General features: G+C 40.2%; 2 protein-coding genes across 2 annotated transcripts in view; one reads left to right on the top strand and one right to left on the bottom strand.

Moving 5' to 3' along the window:
• The first annotated feature begins 481 nt into the window (after positions 1 to 481).
• PAX6 (paired box 6) lies at positions 482 to 7,036 on the top strand. The gene is made up of 6 exons (XM_044680384.1): positions 482 to 575; positions 1,138 to 1,220; positions 1,535 to 1,685; positions 1,802 to 1,917; positions 5,271 to 5,421; positions 6,951 to 7,036. Exons 1-6 carry the CDS (start codon positions 497 to 499, stop codon positions 7,034 to 7,036), a joined length of 666 nt encoding a protein of 221 aa, XP_044536319.1. The 5' UTR covers positions 482 to 496.
• Positions 7,037 to 13,638: 6,602 nt separating this feature from the next.
• The window catches only part of ELP4 (elongator acetyltransferase complex subunit 4), a 289,442-nt gene continuing 284,087 nt past the window's right edge, over positions 13,639 to 18,993 (bottom strand). The window contains exon 10 of the mRNA XM_044682145.1: positions 13,639 to 14,634. Within this exon, the coding sequence (XP_044538080.1) occupies positions 14,503 to 14,634 (132 nt within the window). The 3' untranslated portion in view covers positions 13,639 to 14,502. The remainder of the gene's footprint in view (positions 14,635 to 18,993) is intronic.

Here is an 18,993-nt window from a genome sequence, read left to right as displayed (position 1 = left end):
CGGAACGTCACTTATTTTTAACACAGCCATAGGTAAATAAATTCCACAGGGAAAGGGAGCCTTGTGGGGAGGCATCTGGGCAAAGCTTCTTTCAAAAAAAAAAAAAAAAAAAGATGACTTTCATGTGAAACTACTTCAGTGTCTGTTTTGTTCTACAAAGGAATGGTGTTCTTGAAATTGCCTTTCCATTTTTTTTTTCCTCTTGGTTAAAGTGGAAGATAAAAGGCCAGGTCATTGGTATCTCTTCATTGGAGGGGACAGGCTTCTTGGGAATGTTTCAGGGAGGCTGTCAGAAAGCCCCTGCTGATGGAGTCGGAGGCTGGACCATGATGAGCCTTTAGGAATCTGACTTTTTCTGAATTTTTCTTAATGTCCTATTTTGTGTGTGTGTGTGTGTGTTGTTGTTGTTGTTCCAGATGGCTGCCAGCAACAGGAAGGAGGGGGGGAGAACACTAATTCCATCAGCTCAAATGGAGAAGATTCAGATGAAGCCCAAATGAGACTTCAGCTGAAGCGAAAACTGCAGAGAAATAGGACATCTTTTACCCAAGAGCAAATTGAGGCTCTGGAGAAAGGTGATGGAGATTTTCAAAGCAGAAAAATTGTAGATCAAAGGCAGGGACACATTTGAAATACAAAGGACTAAATTTAACCAGGACCCCTTACATGGAATCATTTTTTTTTTTAAAATTCTGAATATTCTGTTTTCCCTCGGTATACTAGGAATTCAAAGACTTTGAATCTTCCTGTAGAAAGAGATGATTTGGGGCTATGCTGGCTTAACTTCTGTGTATTGGCTCCTAGGTGGAAGAGTGGTAAGGGTGGGCAATGGGGGTCAAGTGACTTGCCCAGGGTCACACAGCTGGGAAGTGGCCAAGACCGGCTTTGAACCTAGGACCTCCTGTCTCTAGGTCTTGTCTCTCAATCCACTGAGCTACCCAGCTGCCCTGAATATCATTTTAAAGAAAATTTAACTTCATTTTGGTGGGAAAAGTCTAGCATTTCCATACGCAGGGATGGGAGGCAGGGGAATAGGAATAGAGAAGAAAGACTTGCACCAGTTCGAGGTTCAGATCTAAGCTGACTCATTGGAGGTAGTCCTGGCACTGATATGGAAACACTCAATTGTTCTTCCAGAATTTGAAAGAACCCATTACCCGGACGTGTTTGCCAGAGAGAGACTAGCTGCCAAAATAGACCTACCTGAAGCAAGAATACAGGTACCCTGGGGATTGGGTAATTCAGTGTTTTTTGATTCCCACATTTGGCTTTTCAAAAGACAAAGGCACAGCTAACTACCAGGATTTATTTATATAAATTACAACAGACCCAGCTTACTGGCTGTAGAGTCCTAAAAACTCTGCTGTCCCAGAAGATTTCACTGGCTGGAGAGAGGTGGGAGGGGTTGGGAATGGGGGTGAGTGAAATATGGCGGTTGGGGTGAAGTGAGAAGGGGAAAGCATTGCTTTCTTTCTTTTTTTTTTTTCTTGAAGTTTTTCCTTATGTTCATTCATCTCATCCCTCCTGTTTCCAGGTATGGTTTTCTAATCGAAGGGCGAAGTGGAGAAGGGAAGAGAAACTGAGGAACCAGAGAAGGCAGGCTAGCAACACACCCAGTCATATTCCCATCAGCAGTAGTTTCAGTACGAGTGTCTACCAGCCAATCCCACAACCCACCACTCCTGGTAATTTTGAGACAATGCCTCTGTTTTTAAGTCTGGCCACTGCGCCTTGGGTGGGACTCTCTGAAATGTGGATCAAAGGCCAATGGGTCTTGGTTTTTGTCTCTTGTCTTCTGCAGTTTCCTCCTTCACGTCAGGTTCTATGTTGGGTCGGACAGACACAGCTCTAACAAATACATACAGTGCTTTGCCACCCATGCCCAGTTTCACGATGGCGAACAACCTGCCTATGCAAGTAAGTGGGAATGGGGTGATGCCTGGTCAGGAAGGGACCCAAACTAGAAAGTGGGGGGCGTAAGGGAGAATGCTCTGATTGGGTCTGTCTACATGGCAGCCCCTTGACGCCATCACAAAAAAAATTTATTTTGATGTGTGGTACCATGGGAAGAGTACTGAACATGGAGCCAGGAGACCTGGTTCCAAAGCTCAGTTTTGCCCCTTTTTGCCTGTGGGACTTTGGGCAAGTCTTTTCCTTTGTCCAAACTTCAGTTTCTTTCTCTCTGAAATGAAGGGGACTCCCAAGCATCCTCATTGCCCTAACTCTATGATTTGATTGATCATGTCTCTCTCTCAAAAAAATAAGTCAACCCATGGAAAGAAAACAGCAAAACTTAATCCATTTTTAAAAACCTTACTTTCTTAGTAACAACCTTGAGACAAGAGCAAGGGCTAAGCAAATGGAGTTAAGTGACTTGCCCAGGATTACACAGCTAGGAAGTGCCTGAGGGCAGATTTGAACCCAGGTCTTACTGACTCTAGGCCTGGTACTCTTATCTATGGTGCTACCTAGCTGCCCATACCAAACCTATTCTAATGGATGATTCCTTGATCTCCTACATTAAAAAAAAAAAAAATAACCCACGAATTTTTGTGTTTAGAGACACACGGTGGTAGGGGCGAGTGATGCTTGGCAATTTAGAACTCTTGTAACTGGTCACATCACCCTCGTGGGCCTCAGTTTCCTCATTTGTAAAGTGAATGAAGGAATAGGGCTATATGACTTTAAAGGTTTCTTCTAGTTTGACATCTAGAACCTTGGGAAGATCATTTAACCTCTTTCATCCTCAGTTTGTTCATCTGTAAAATGAGAGGGTTGGATTAGTAAGACATCTAAAATCTCTTCCAGCTTTATGTTACCATGATCCTACGGTGCCTCGTAATCGATTGATTTGTGGGTCAGTATGCATTTATAGTTATCTCTCTGGAGAAGCATTTAGAGGTAGAACACTGAGGAAATTTAGGATATGCTGGACACCTATGTTTTATTTAGGAAGGAAAGAAAGAAAGAGCAAAAAAGGTTCTTTATATTTGAATGGCAGACCAAGTTTAAATTGGCGAGCTCAACCCCTTCCCTTCATGCATCTTCCAATAATAGGGAGAACCATACTTGTCAGTTAGGCTCCACGGACTGAGAGCCAGGCTTAGAGATGGTAGTTCAAATTTGGCTTCAGATACTTCTTAGTTGAGTGGCCCTGGGCAAGTCACTTAACCCCCATTGCCTAGCCCTTATTACCCTTCTGCCTTGGAACTGAGAACTTAGTATTGGTTCTAAGATAGAAGATTATGGTTTAAAAAAAAAAAAAAAGAAATGTGCTTGTCCTTTTCATAGACTAGGGAAATGGGGACATGAAGGGATTTGCCCTTGCCTCTTAGTACCTTGTTTGTATCCCCAGTTGTGGCTGTTATGCTGGGCAGATCTGGCTTTGTAAATGTCTCCCAGTGTCCTATTTTCAATCCAGAAATGAAATTCTAGCTCACGGGGGCCAGAAATACATCTTCTTCCATGCAGTTCTGCTCCCTGCATTCCCATGCATTTGCCCAGGTCTCCTGTGTGTGGAATAATTAGAAAGGCAGCGTCGGAGAGGTTGGACAGCCATTGTTTTAGTTGCTCTCGATACTCATCAGACAGATCGAGGATTCCTCCCCAAATGGCTCAAGTCCTTTTAAAGAAGAGCCATAGGCATGTCTCGACAAGGTGGATGTTTCACGGTCTACACAATTATAGGATTGAAGAAATAACATTGAAACGACTGTTGTGGGGACACGATGAGGGGAATTGTTCTGATATTTATTTTGATTGCATCTGGATATTAATGGCTGGTGGCCCAATTGACACAAATTAGGGGATTAAGAACACAAAGGTTGATTTTTCCCATTTCTGCCATGAATTTTCCAGAAGTCAGACTGCCTAGTGCTAATGACTGCTCGTACGTTGCTTGCCGGAATGGCTGATGGGCCCTCCAGGCTTGTTTGTGTCTTCGAACCTGATATTAGCAGAATAATTCTCCCATTTTAATAAAACCACACCGAATCTTATAGAGTTTGACTAGAAGCGGGAACAATGTCAGAGTTCCTGGGAGGATAAAAGGGGGGAATAATGCATGGGACAGAGATCTTTGAGGCGAGAAAAAGGCGTGATATACACTCAAGGTGTGATTATTATTAATTCTTATTATTCACACGTAAGAGCCCTGAGGTGTAGAGTCAGTGTACTTTTTAATTAGTTAGGAATGACTGTAATTCTTGTCATTAGTGTGTTTATTAACCATTACGGGAGTATCCACAATGGTTTTGTTTACACGGCTCCACAAAGACAGGGACCCCCGAGTCAGAGCCCTCGGCGAACGACTGGCTTCCCCAGAAAGCTTTGGGTTACTACTATTTCCTGGGACTTCCCAGTGACTAACCCGTCCCGGTCCCGAGTCCACCGACGTTATTATCCGATTCCAGAAATATTTATTTGGCTGTGATTAATACTGTCGAGTAGGATTCTCAGCCTGTAGGCAGGTCTCTTCCAGTGGAACGCTAAGATGGCGCAAGTTGTGTTGTGTTGGGGAAACATCCCTAGATTTGAGCGTGTATTCTGGGTTTGGTGCAAATGGGCTCCAAAGTGGATTATTTGGGGTTTTGTAGGCGCAGTGAAAAATTCACGCCTGTTATGGCACGGGCTCATGAGATCTGCAGGCGACGTAGTTTGCTTATACAATAGGACTCGCCATTTCCGAGATGAAATAAAAATTGTTGACCTTTTTTCAGGTATCTGCAGAATTCCAAATAACTAAATGCCGAGCCGTTAGGATGCCAAAATCAAACAATTGTCCCAAATTTTCAGTTTTCATTCGGACGTCTGGGGCCTTTATAGATCCTGCCATGGTTAAGGGCAATGGTAACACTGGCCGGAGCTCTCTATGCCCCACACGTAGCCGGTGTTCAATTGGTTGGATTTCTAGCCTTTAAATATGTTCCACGAAGGCTTCCGTTAATGAACACAATCCTCTACTACCAACATCTTGTAGGGTTCCGCTGTGTTGACCCAGTGCCAGGGGAAGCCATTTAGAGTTGGAAAACCTGGGTTCGAATTTTACTTTGTGTGACTTTGGGCAACTCCCTTCCTTTCACTGGGTTTTGGTTTCCTCACTTGTAAAAAAAAAATGAATTAGGCGAGGTGACCTTTAAAGCCCTTTGCAGCTTTAAATGAATAATCTTGGGGAAAAAATCAGAAATGGCATCCATTAAAAGACAAAGCAACAGGTGCAGCTGCACTCTGGGGGCGTTTCTCTGTAACTGTCCTTTGCTTTTTCCCGACAGCCCCCTGTCCCCAGCCAGACCTCCTCTTACTCTTGCATGTTGCCCACTAGTCCATCGGTGAATGGGCGGAGTTATGATACTTACACACCCCCGCACATGCAGACACATATGAACAGTCAGCCAATGGGCACTTCTGGTACCACTTCAACAGGTGAGTAGCCCCCCCTTATCCTCCCACTGTTTAGTCTTCAGGTAGAATGACCCCCCTTCTCTCCCTGCTACTGCTGGGTCCTTGCTCATATGCCTTTGAGGAGCTTCTGTTTCTTTTTCTTCCTCTAGGTTTATTTGTTGTCCTTACACTTGGGCAAGCTGAGTTTAATCACCTTGGGGTATTGGTCTGCCTCCACTGTGCCTATCTGAAACTAAAATAATTCATCTAATGTAGAAACTTCCATAGGACCCGCCCTTCAGTAGCCCCTGAAGCACAGCGAAGGCTTCCGTGTTGACAGGGATTACTGAATGCATTCCCACATTCCCTGATCATTTCTGTCCTTCTTTAGAAATACATACTTTTCCAGGGCAGAGTGTACTATTATGGGACTGGTATTTGGCGGACCTGGGTGTGAATCTTTGTTCTGCTATTTATTTGTGTGACCTTGACTTAGCCTCTCCAGGCTCATCTGTGAAATGAAGGTTGGATTAAATGACCTCTCAAATGGCTTTTCTTTTTGAGTCTGTAGCATGCGAGTATTTGGGAAGCCAAACTATGCTTTTACCCTCTTTTGAAAAAATATCAGCTAGTTTGCCATTTAGGCTGTAAAGATAGTATGTGTATCTATCTCTCTATCTACCTATCCATCCATCCATCTCTCTCTATCAATCTATCTCTCCATCTTATCTATTTTTATTAATCTATTCACCTTTCTATCTATCCAGTTACCTATCCATCCATCTATCTCTTTATCTACCCATCTATCCATCCTTCTCTTTCTAACAATCTATTTTATCTATCAATTCATATGTATGTATGTATGTATGTATGTATGTATGTATGTATGTATCTATCTATCTATCCATCCATCCATCCAGCTACCTATCTATCTCTCTATCTTATCTATTTTTATCAATCGATTCATCTTTCTATTTCTCTATCTATCCAGCTATTCATCCAGCTAACTATCCATCTATCCGTATATCTATCTCTCTATCTACCTATCTATCCAGCCATCTCTCTCTATCTCTATCAATCTCTCTATCTCTATCTATCATCTATCTATCTATCTATCTATCTATCTATCTATCTATCTATCTATCTATCTATCTATCTATCTATCTATCATATCCTTCTATCTATCCATTTATCTATCTATCTATCTATCTATCTATCTATCTATCTATCTATCTATCTATCTATCTATCTATCTATCTATCTATCTATCTATCTATCTATCCAACTACCTATCTATCCATCCATCCATCCATCCATCCATCCATCAATCTATTCATTTATCTATCTATCTTTCTCTATCAATCTATTCATCTGTCTATCTCTATCAATCTAGTCACCCATCTATCTCTGTCTATGTATCTATCTATTGAAATAGTTAAAATGCTGGAAATCACTATGGATTTTAAATTCTGTTAGATTAAAAACAATTCCACATTGGTGCATGCCCAACCAAAAAGTTCATTTCTGTAAATGTATTTATATAGATTTTTTTCCCCTCTTTTTTTTTTCAGGCCTCATTTCCCCTGGAGTCTCAGTACCTGTTCAAGTTCCTGGAAGTGAACCTGATATGTCTCAATACTGGCCACGATTACAGTAAAAAAAAAAAAAAAAAAAAAAGGAGAAGAAAGAAAGAAAGGAAAGAACGAAAAAGAAAGAAAGAAAAGAAAATAAGAAAGAAAAAAGATGTGTTATTTCAGTCAGTGACTATATATGGACAACAGTTGGATGTTGTAGGAGTATTTTATAAAGGAAGATCAGCTGTCAGAAGTGCTTCTGTATTACGACTGTGTCCTGTATCATACTATACCACTTGGAGAAAAAGACTTTACCCATGGACCTTTGTACACAGAAGGCATTATATCAGTTGGAACAAATCTTCATTTTGGTATCCAAACTTTTATTCATTTTGGTGTATTATTTGTAAATGAGCATTTGTATGTTATAATGGAAAACAAAGAACAACGTGGACTGGATGGATATTTCTGATCTGTGTTGGTCATGAAGCTGTTTAAAAAAAAAAAAGGAGGCCATGATCAACGAGTTCTGCCACAAATTTAAGAGTTTTTATCAAGATATATCGAATTCTTCTACCAATCTGTTCATAGGTGATGGACTGACATTCTGAGTTTGTATCATTCCATCCCATATAATGAAACCTGGAACAATATGCACTAGACTTTTGTAAGGAAAAAAAATCTGTTGGGTTCCCAAAGGTTGTTAACGGATGAAGTTTATGTGCAAAAAAACAAAAAAACAAAAAAAAAAGGATATGAGAGAAACTTCAAGGAAAAGTTGATAGATAAAAAAGGTAGATTGTGTCTTCGATATAATCCAATTTGTTTTATGTCAAAATGTAAGTATTTGTCTTCCCTAGAAATCTCCCAGAATGATTTCTATAATAAAGTTAATTTCATTTATATTTGACAAGAATACTCTATAGATGTTTTATACACATTTTCATGCATCCTAAGTTTCTTTTTTGGTCAGCAAAGGTTAATTGTTCTTAGCTAGACTTGTACTGCTGTTCACAGTCCAATCATTTTTGTGCATCTAGAATTCATTCTAATCAATTAAAAGTGCTTGCAAGAGTTTGAAACTTAAGTGTTTTGCAGTTGTTCACAACTACATATCAGAATTAACCATTGTTGATTGTAAAAACCATGCCAAAGCCTTTGTATTTCCTTGATTATACTATTTTCTTTTTAACCTCATAGTGTGCTGGTGCAAATTTTGTTTCCATATTGGGGTAATATTTTCTATGGATTATTCTTTTCAATTAAGAATTCTATTTTAAATCTGGACGGCTCTCCAGGAAATAACTCTTAGCGATCCATCCAAACCTGTAAGGAACGTGTTAGACAAAGAAACTCAATTCCATCCGTACAGAGACAGATCTGTGCTCACGTCTACCTATGAAACGAACACAAGATGGTTGGTTTTGGAAGAATAGGCTGAAGCACTAAGAATAGTTTACAAGGCAACAAGCTATTAAGTAGGCCTCACTTTTTGAATTAGGGCTCGGATTTTCAATCTGGACAGACTTCACTGGGCAGCCTGTTTCCACAGTGGTTTCTCTGAAGTATATTCAAAAGTAGATTTGCTTATTCAAAACTCTCTGAAAGCTCCTGCTTTTCTCTCTCCTTTCTTTCCACCTCCCCCCACCCCCACTTGCACAAGAGGCATCATTTCCCATTGAAACTCTCCAGCTGTTCCCATTTGAGTCTTGCTTTCTGTGGGGCTGTGTATGGTTGGAGAGTGGAGGGGGGATGTTGCATGTCAAGGAATAATGAGAACAGACACACCAACAGGCACCCACAATGTGGATTGTGACTGGCTAGGAAAAGTTAAAGGCCGTCAGTCATTGGCAGCTGAAGCCAAACATTCCCACATCGATGGAGCTGGCTCATTGTCGGGCAGTTGTTATTTGCAGGGAAGAACAGAACTGATCATGTTTAAAGTGGCCGCCTTGCGGGACCCCAGTTCTGAATCCAAGTAGAGTGAACCCAAATAGACTTTTGGGGGGGGGGAAGGGATCCTCTGAGGCTTGGGGTTGTTGTCTCAGAAACAGATACAGATAAGGTAGTCACTGGAAACTTCAGCCAACTGGAGGCTTTCCTGGGAGTTGGGGTCGAATACTTGATCGGAGAGGAAACTCCCGGGACAAAGCCATGCTCTGCTGAGTCACATTGTGTGTGTACTCATGCATGTGCATGTATGTGTGTGCACAGCAGCCTGTGTGTTTATAAGGCAAAAGAGGACAGAAAGAAAATAACTGGAGAGCTTCCCTTTGCCTTGTCTAATAATAAAACTTTATAATCAAGAGATTATTTTGGGGCAAATCACCATGATGCAACTGTGTACATTTCTGAGCACCTTCATATTTGTCTTTTTTGTAAATTACCCACCCTGAATGTAGAGTTGTTCCACATTGTAATGGCTCGTTTATTGTTCTCTCTCTCTCTCTCCCACTCCCTCCCTCTCTGTCTCTATCTCTTTCTATCTCTCCCTCCTTCCCTCCCTCTCTCTTCTTCCCTCTCTCTCCCTCCTTTCTTGCTTTCTCTCTCTAGTTCTCTCCCTCCCTCTTCTGTCTCCTTCCCTCTTCTCTCTCTCCATCTCTCTTTCTCCCTCCCTCTCTCTCTTCTTCCCTCTGTCTCTGTCGCTTTCCCTTTCCTCTCCTCCCTTTCCCTCTCTCCCTCCTTCCCTCCTTCCTCTCTCTCTGATTCTCTCCCTCCCTCCTCTCTCTCTGCCTCCTTCTTTCTTCTATGCCTCTCTCTCTCCCTCTCTCCCTCCCCCCTTCTTCTCCCTTTCCCTCTCTTCCTTCTTCTCTCTTTCTGCTACTCTCTCTTCTCTCTTCTGGATCTCATTAGCTCTTTCTCTTCCTCCCTTATTATCTCTCTCTCTGATTCTCTTTTTCCTCCCTTTCTCCTTTCCCCTTCCTCTAGAGACACAAAGGATACAAATGCATATATGACATGCTAGTGAAACATGAGCACTTGTGTGTAGATGTTCTAACAAACACACACACATATGTGCACACGTAATGCCCTGATCTTCTGTGTAATCTCTTCTAATGCCTATGCAGACATTTTCACCTCCTGACATTTTGCTGTCTGCCCTTTCCCAAGGGACTTTGGGTACAAATTGAAATGGTAGGGAAGGACCATGGGGCTGTGTGTGTGTGTGTGTGTGTGTGTGTGTGTGTTTGCTCGTGCATGTGCTTCTGGTCTGAACTCCCTGCCCCCAGCTCTGTAACCTGTCTTTTTGGGCAGTTGGGCAGCCAGCCTTAGCGCTCCATTTTCTGGTCTAGGTGATAATGCCCTCAGAGAGCAGGGAGCAGCCTGGCTGAAGCTGTGTCTGCATGTGCATCTGTCCTTTGTGCCTCAGGGGTGTCCCTGAAGACGCGGCCAGAAGACACCGCTTGTTCAGTGGAACTTGAGCCCCTTCAATCCAGCAGTTTAGTGCTGCCCTGCTTTGGAGAAGGATTCATCTTCCAAAGGAGAGATTGGGGTGTGGGGCTGGGGGCAGAGCTCTACCTGAGCCAACCTGGCATAAACCACGGGGCTGCTTCAGCTGTGCAGAGCCATCAAAAAGCAGCTGCCTGGGAGAGGTTGGCCTTTTGTTCACGGTTGAGATGATTTATTTTGATTAATTTATTCACAGATAGATATATTTATTTATTTCCAAATGGAAGCGCCTCAGAGATGGTTTCATGTGCTCTCCTAGTGCAGGGTCTGTCGATGAGCAGGTCCCTCATAGAATTCCTGGGCTGGACAACCCCTTATTTCTCTATCGTCTGTTTTGTTCTATTGGAAACCAGAAAGCTAATTGTTCTTTAAATAAACATTCTCGTCAAGTGAACCTGGGTAGAAAAATCTCTATCATAAAAGTAGGTTTCCCTGTCTTAAAAGATGGACTGACATTTCCGAAGAGAAACCTCATAACTGTTAATGGGAAACACCTAACGTTTTGAGGCTGGTCACTAACGGCCTTTAGTTCTTCCTGTTTCAGCTAGATTTGCAAAGTGGTATTTAAAATTCAACTCTGTTCTACGGATGGATTTTTATCTTAAAGATGCCTCACATATCCTTCTGGTTCATTTCTTTCTGCTCTGGGCATCAATGTTGACAAGATTGGGGAAATGACTCTTCTCCACTCCAGCTGTCTGGATAATAAGTTTGGCTCACAAGGGCTGAACACATCTTCTACTTTTCCCTTTTTGAAAGGATAAGCCTTGATCTGGTTGTTCAGTCGATTCCTGAACAACTTGGCACTGAGTTTGAAAGTTCAAAGAGTAAGCAGCTAGGGTTGGTGTTGCTGGCATTGGATGCCATTAATGGTGGTCCTCTCTGGAAAAGAGTCATTGGATGCCTTGAGAAAGTCGTTGTTAAAGGACTTAATTAAATGAATAGTGTGTGTGTGTGTGTGTGTGTGTGTGTGTGTGTGAGAGAGAGAGAGACAGACAGACAGATAGACAGACAGACAGAGAGACAGACACACACACACACACACACACACACACACACACACACACACAGAGCACTTGAAGGATTCTTTCAAATGAGAAGATAGTCAAGGGATTGAATCCAGATTGTTTCTTTAAGCAGCCACAATCTGTGTGAGTTAGTTTTGAGAGCCCTCTAGATCTGCGAATAAGAGGAAAAATGGCCAACGAAGGAGAAGGGAGAGATTGCATCATGGTGAACATAAAGAAATTCAAAAGGTCCTAAAGCTCAAGAACCTGAGTGAACTGAAAGTGAAAATGTTGACCACATGTAATTACAGAGAGACAAACCTAGCAGAAGGAACAACAGTGAATACACTGGAAATATTTAAAACAGTATGATGAAATTTTTGAAATTAAGTATTTATATTGTTCTTTAAGTGGGTAATTAAAAGATAAAAGCTCTCTTAATGTCGTAAATTTCATTTAATATGAAAAGGGATATAGTTAGACACAGGACCACTCTTTTGGAGGGGACAGGACTAAGTTACTAAGTCATCTTAGTACAAATAATGTTTCTAGAAAGTGAAGAAAAAAAATTCTTGAACTGTTTTCCTTTTAGGGAAAGAAAAAAAAAGCACCTGAATCTGATTTTCCTAAGACCTACATATTTTTATTGCTACAAATGCACTTTTATTGAGTTTGCAAAGTTTTTTATATTTAAATCAATGGTTTTAATATGCACATTCAGTTCCTATAGTACTTATCTACTTGCAAAGCATATATTAACTAGTAATTTGCTGTTAATTTTATAGACATGGTAGCCAGGCAAGTAAATCAATGACCTATTAAGCATTTTGACAAGCAATTTACATATTTGATGACTTCACTTCGTCTTTTCAGAGTCAAATCCAACATAATTGTTCAGTTGTGTTTGTATCAAATGAATTACAATACAGGAAAAAAGATTAGTTTTGTTAAAATAATAACCTGACTACAAATATTCATTTGAATGCGTTCAAATTGTTCATAATTACTTTCAAAGGACACAGCAAAGCTTTTGTTCAGTATTTTTTTTTTAGTTATTTATAAAGCATAGACCAAATCAGTTCTTGAAGTCTGTTGAGATTTTTAAAAACACCTTTGCTTAAAAATATCAAAGCCTTTAAATTTTAACTGACAGATAAGGTCTGAAACTTTGTTTTGAAAGGAAAATTGATAAGAATTTGTGTCTTTAGGAATTAAAAGAAATGGTGGGGAAAAACCCCATGAGACATTAAAAAAAAAAACCAGAAAAAACCCTGATTGTTACTACTAATGAAATAGCAGCTGAAAAAAAATAGTAGTCTTTTTGATTTTTATCACAAAAAATAAACTGGTAGTGACAGGATATGATGGAGAGATTTGACATCCTAGCAAATCACTGTCATTGATTCAATTATTCTAATTCTGAATAAAAGCTGTATACAGTATGTGTTTATGCTACAGTGGATTTTTTTAAGTGATTGACATTCATCATATTAGTTAGACAGTTTTAAAAGCTAAGTCTTTGTTTTATACAACGTTGTCAAGAACAAATAAAGTGAAATTTGTAGCATATTAAAAGTAGGCCACTTGAATGTTAGTTATAATCACATCAAAATAGAATCACGAATATGAAAATATATTTTGGAAACCCAGTTTTCTCTCTGTTGGTCTTGAACAACCCATTCGGAAGGAGAGTTGTAGCTGAAAGACACAAATGGTGCTTTCTGAGTTGCCTCCGTGGGTCCCTCTTCTGTGCCGGGGTCACCTTGAGCAAAAGAACGTGGAAGCGTGACTTCAAGATGGAGAGTCCTTGCTACAAATCTGTTCGAGGGAAATGTGTGCCGCTTGGCCTGTGTACGGGAAATGGAGCCACGTTCTTACGAGGCCTGCCCAGAGGAGGATCTGAATGAATAGTGGCTGAATGACTGACCTTCCTGAATTAACTGGTGAAGGGTAGAGCTGATGCATGGGGAAGATGAGTTCGGTTTTTGTTTTTGTTTTTTAATCCTCCGCCATTTGGCTCCAAATCTGGGTTCTGTGCTACTTTCCCACCCAGCTGCGGTGCCCTTTTTCGGGTATCCTGGCATTAATATAGCTGTCAGTTTGGATTTCGGTCTTGACCTCTATTGGGTGACAGGATTGTACAATGCTGACTTCAAATGGGGAGGATTACTGTTGTGAACTGCACAAGGCCATCAATTCCTTTTCTACATTGCATGAGTCTGGATCGCTGAAGTTTGTTTTAATATGTTTATTAACCAACAGAGCAGATGCATTGTCTTCAGCAGAGTCTTACCCTCAAATTATGTTTCTTTATCAGTTTAATAATTTACATAACAGAATGCATATGACATGCGAGGACACTTCAAATATAGTTCTGATACATTTGCAAAACGAATTTGTCATGTCGTGTTCTGCCCAAACTATAATGCTTTCAGGAGAGAATGGCATTTTCAGAAATAAAGAGTAATTATGAAACTCAGTTATTAGGAACATCTTTTTTGAATCTCACAAGGTTTCTACAGACTACCTCTGTTATTGTGTTTTTCCACAGACAAAAAAAAAATCAAAATGCACCATTGTCCACTGTAGAATAGCACGATCTTTTTTGATGCTGAATTTGTTTTTATTTATAAAATAAAATGGCATTATTCCAACAGAGAATATCACATATAACTTTTTAAATATAAAAATACACCTTATTGATGCTCTCTGTTTTTATAGCATAGTTATTTAGTTTGGAAAAAAAAAAAAAAGAAAACCAAGCAAAACCATCCCAAACAGTGGCTGTATCTGACAATGTAGATTACATTCCGCCTTAGTAATCTCTCATACCTTTTAGAAATAAGAAGAAAAGTATTTTTCATTCTCTAAATCATACCTTTTAAATGGAGCAATATTTTGGTTACAGTTTACTAGGGGAAAAACATGATTACAAACATACACAAGGAAGAGGGCAGGGGCCATTTAAAAAATTCTTTATGAATATTTAAGGACTATTGGGTCAAACCTTTATGAAAAACATTTACATAAGCCCTTGGTAACCAACCAGAGGGTGTCACAGGAGGCCCGGAGAGGCCACTAAGTAGCAATCCCTAGAAGTCCAGGTGCTCTTTGCCTCCGGCCATCATGCCACATCCCGGGCTCAGCTGTTTGGCGGATTCCACCAGATCCCGTTTGCTCGAGCGGCTCACTGTGTCTGACAAGTCTGGAGGCAAATGCAGTCGCTGTAGCAGGAGATTTGGGGGGAGGGAAGAAAAAAATGTAATTAATTTTGCTTTAGTTAGCATACTTCAGCATGCAATATTATGCTCTGTTGATCAGCATTCAGCCTTGCATATAAAATTCCCGCTCAAACAGTTCTTCAGACTTATATCCATAAAATTATGAGCAATTCCTACTAGATTTTTATAAGCCACAGCCGTTCTAGAATGGGGATCAAAGATCTTAAAATGACAATTTCCTGAGCTCAACCCGAAACTTTAAGTTTTCTTTATTGAAGTACAAATAAAATCACGGTTCTAGAGAGCCACACATTTTTTCTTATTTTCTTTTTTTTTAACCCTAACTTCCTGTCATAGTAACAACTCTAAGACAGAAGGGCAGGGCTAGGCAGTTGGGGTTAAGTGACTTGCTCAAAGTCACACAGCTAGGAAGTGTATGAGATTAGATTTGAACCCAGGCCCTCTCGACTCTAGGCCTGGCACTCGACTGTGCGAGCTATACATTTTAAGTGGTAAGGCAAAACAATAGGTCAAATGGCATCAGATTTATGAAAAAAAAATATTACTCTGAGGAAGAAGTAAAAGTTATGGCCATTACACGATCCCTGCTATAGCTACTAACTGCTATTTCGAATTCTGTGTACAACTTAAGTAGAGAATCAGCAGAAACAACCTTTTTCCAAATGTTTATTTCTTCTGTTAGGTTTATCTGATGTCAAGACATCTAGGTTCTAAGTTTTCCAGGAATTACACTTTTCAAAGAAATACAGACACTGTAAACCCCCCAATCCTTCCCAATGCAAAGATCAATGGGCTTCATATGTCTTTATAGGGCAGACACAGAATTTGTTTTAAGGCTTAAAATATCTGCCCACCGTTCTTCTCTATTAAGTATGTGGGGCCCTTAAGGGACCAGTATTTTCAATTTGTATTGTGGATCTCAATTTTCCCCTTTTGCATTAATCTATTTACTATCACAGCCTGCTTTATATAAAACCAATAGACAAAAAGGGTCCTTTGCCTTTTTAAAATGATCCACCAACAAATTCCTTTCTATATAAGCCTCCCTAGTTCATTTGGAACTTGTCAGTGTGTGGGAAGATCCCAAATCACTCATGACTTAGTAAGATTTAAAGCTGGAAGGGTCCTCACAGCTTAATTTTAGGAAACTGAGGTCTAGAGGGATGAAACGACTTGTTTGAAGTCATAGCTGAAGAGCCAACATTTGAATCTAGATCTAGAATCGAACTCTAATACCTTTTCTGCTGCACCCAGAGCCTGTAGCTAAGTCTAAAGGTGTTTCCTAAGGTTGTTAGAAGTATTTCTGAACACTAAGCTCAGTACTAAATTGAATCTGCTGAAACACCTCGGAGAACTTTTTTTTTATTCATAAATTTTATTCATAAAATTCAATGTCTAGGAATCTATCTGTTGTAGGTGAGGTGTGTCACTGTAATGAATTAAAGGAAAGGGGGCTAGATAGGAGGTATGGTGGGGACCCAACAGTGCTGGCCAATCAAAAGTCTTCGGTTACAGAACCTGATGGAAAATTGTGGTAAAGACCCCTCCCTCCTGCATGGAAGGGAAAAAATGTTTTAAAATAAGGCTGCAAGAGTGGAGTGGCTCATAGCACCAAAAAGGTAAGAACTGTAAAGGACCTTAGAAATCAAGAGCCCAAACTCTGCCATTTTCATAGAACACTGAGGTTGTCCCCGAGAGGTTAAAGGGACTTGCTAAAGCAGCAGGGTTTGATCTGAAACCAAAGCACCGGCCTTCAAACTCAGGGCCCTTCATTAGACAATGTGGGCCACACGTTATCACTTCCTGTTACTGTCTTTTTAAATGCTCAGTGAAGTAAAGCTGATGTAGCAAGACTCAAGAGATTATACTAGTTTAAATGAATTTATAAAGGATTTTTCTTTTTTTTTTTTGCAATTGATTTCTTACTCTGTCTTTATTCTTTGCAACAGATAAGAATATATGTAAAAGATAAAATATTTTTGCCATCAAATATAAGGCATGAGAAAGGCAGCATTGTATTGGTGTCCAAGAAAGGGACACCTTGAGTCAAATCTGGGTTCTGATAACTGTGATCATAGACAAGTTAGTTAACCTTACTAAGCCTCAATTTATCTCTCTGTCAAATGGAAATATTAATACTTGTATTTTCTACCTCTTAGGGCTGCTGGGAAGGAGCACTTTGTGAACTTCAGTATTATAAAAATGTGAATTTTTAATACATAAAAACATGAGGAAAACAATAATGGCTTTTACGGCGTTCATACAGTGCCTTGCAAATGTCTCATTTGACACAACTACATTGCTAAAACAGATATCCTGAACAATTTTATTCCATTTTTACAAATGAGGATGATGTCTTCCAATCCCATTATGAACAAAGACACAAACTTATAGAGTTTAGGTGATGTGTCAAGGCCAAACGGCTAGTAAGTGGTGGAAGCTTTAGATTTAGGTTTTCTTATCCCTCCCTCAATTTTGTTTTCTCTCTTCCCCAAGCTGTAAGACTCAGGAACTGATTGGCTTCCTAATCTGTGGGCTATGGACTTCTTGGGGAGCTTGTCACAGTTGTAATAAGGGGTCTATGAATCCATGTGGCACTTGCACTCTCAGCTCCAAATAAATATGGACTGTGAGTGCAACTAGTGTGTGTTAGTAAGGGGCCATAAAATATTTTGATGTTAGAAAGGAGTTCTCACACTTAAAGATGTTCAGGTTCCCTATATTAGGCTATGGGTATAAATATATAAATTGAATTTATTTTTTCAACCACATTCTTTTAAAAGATACATTCAATGGTCATCCCATCACTTAAAATATACTTTTTTTGCCTCACATATATAATACTAGGTAAAACAGACCTTTTTGACTAGCTAAAAACAGAATTAAAACACCATAAAGGTAATAATGTGTGGTTTAGGATTACTCCGTGTGTGTGTGTGTGTATGTGTGCGCGCATGTGTGTGTGTATGTGTGAGAAAGATAGAGGGGGGGGAGAGAGAGACAGAGAGAAAGAGAGAGAGAGAGAGAGAGAGAGAGAGAGAGAGAGAGAGAGAGAGAGAGAGGGAGAGAGAACCCTCAACATGAGGAGTTGAGATAATGTTGTTAGTGACACTGGCATGAGCTTCAGATTCTTTTAAGTCACAATGACTTTAGGGGAAAGTAAAAGATTCTTGGTGAGGAATATTTTGGATCACGTTTTTAAGTAGATTTCGCAAATGTTTTATTTATCTTTTTGAAAAGTTTCTGGCCCTGTTTGATGGTTTCCAAGGATAGACCTTTGGAAAAAACGTAAATTCTTTGTGTCACTTTTCTCAGTCATGGTGATGCGAACATGGATGGTCTACTCCATTGACCAAAGTTATTGGCTTGATCCTGATCTTGATATTCACGCCTCCCCATGTGTACAGTCAATGTCAATAAAGTGCCAGGGCAATAAGGAAAAATAGAACACTGCAGGACAACCTACCAGGAGTGTAAGAAGGGTTTTGCCATGAGGCTTCTGAAGCAGTAAGTATGGGAATGAGTGTTCCTTCTATACTTGCTTGCTGCTCAGAATACTTGGTGGGAAAAGAGTTTATGTGGCACCACGGACCCTCTTCAACTCCAATTGCAAATTTGGCAAGCTGAACACACTTCTAGACCTTGGGGTGCCATAGAGGAATAATGTAAAACAATAATTTCTATATAAGAATGCCCTGCATGATGCTGTCCTTGACCAATGCCATCTCACAATAACATCACTAAATATGCTATAACCAGATCTCACTGTTACACTGAAAACCCCCCACTGCCGAAATGGCATTTTGGCCAATCACTCTGGAAGCAAAATGGATGGTCTTCAGTGATGTTAGCTAGCCCTGGAGTCCTGGTAGTGTGACCTTCCCTAAATCAGCCTGCTTCTCATTCAGTGGATCACATGGTAGAACTGCTCACCCCTGGAATGCAGTTTTCTTTAACATTCTTTTTGAACTGGGACCCATTAACCAGGTTAGGCAGGCTTTGTATGAGGAAACCACTTTCATTTTCAACTGTTAGGCTACTCTTCTTGCTCATTTTACATATGGGACTTTGAAAGTGAGGGCCTAAAGTAAATGGATCTAAGATCCCATGTATCATTTGATTCTTTCTTAGGTGGGTGGTGAGGAGAGATTATAGGAGTTGGAGATGGTGTCCATCTTCTTCCTTCCTTCCTTCCTTTGTTCTTTCCTTCCTCTATCTCAAGCTATGAGTTTTTGTGCAAAGCAAATTGCTTTATTTTGTGAAATACTCTGGCACTTCATTGCTGTCTACACAGGCCTGTTAGATTATGTGAAGTAATAATGCTGGATAATCCTGTCCCTT

This window comes from Gracilinanus agilis, chromosome 6, assembly GCF_016433145.1.
Source record: "Gracilinanus agilis isolate LMUSP501 chromosome 6, AgileGrace, whole genome shotgun sequence".
Taxonomy (NCBI): domain Eukaryota; kingdom Metazoa; phylum Chordata; class Mammalia; order Didelphimorphia; family Didelphidae; genus Gracilinanus; species Gracilinanus agilis.
The sequence above is the reverse complement of the archived record's forward strand: the minus strand, read 5'-3'. Positions and strand labels throughout refer to the sequence as shown.

Bases quoted from the DNA above. Each gene is read 5' to 3' on its own strand.
- PAX6 (XM_044680384.1), top strand. From the start codon at position 497: ATGAGACTTCAGCTGAAGCGAAAACTGCAGAGAAATAGGACATCTTTT. The intron at 1,221-1,534 runs GTACCCTGGGGA...TCCTGTTTCCAG, and splicing joins TACCTGAAGCAAGAATACAG to GTATGGTTTTCTAATCGAAG. The intron at 1,918-5,270 runs GTAAGTGGGAAT...TTTTCCCGACAG, and splicing joins CGAACAACCTGCCTATGCAA to CCCCCTGTCCCCAGCCAGAC.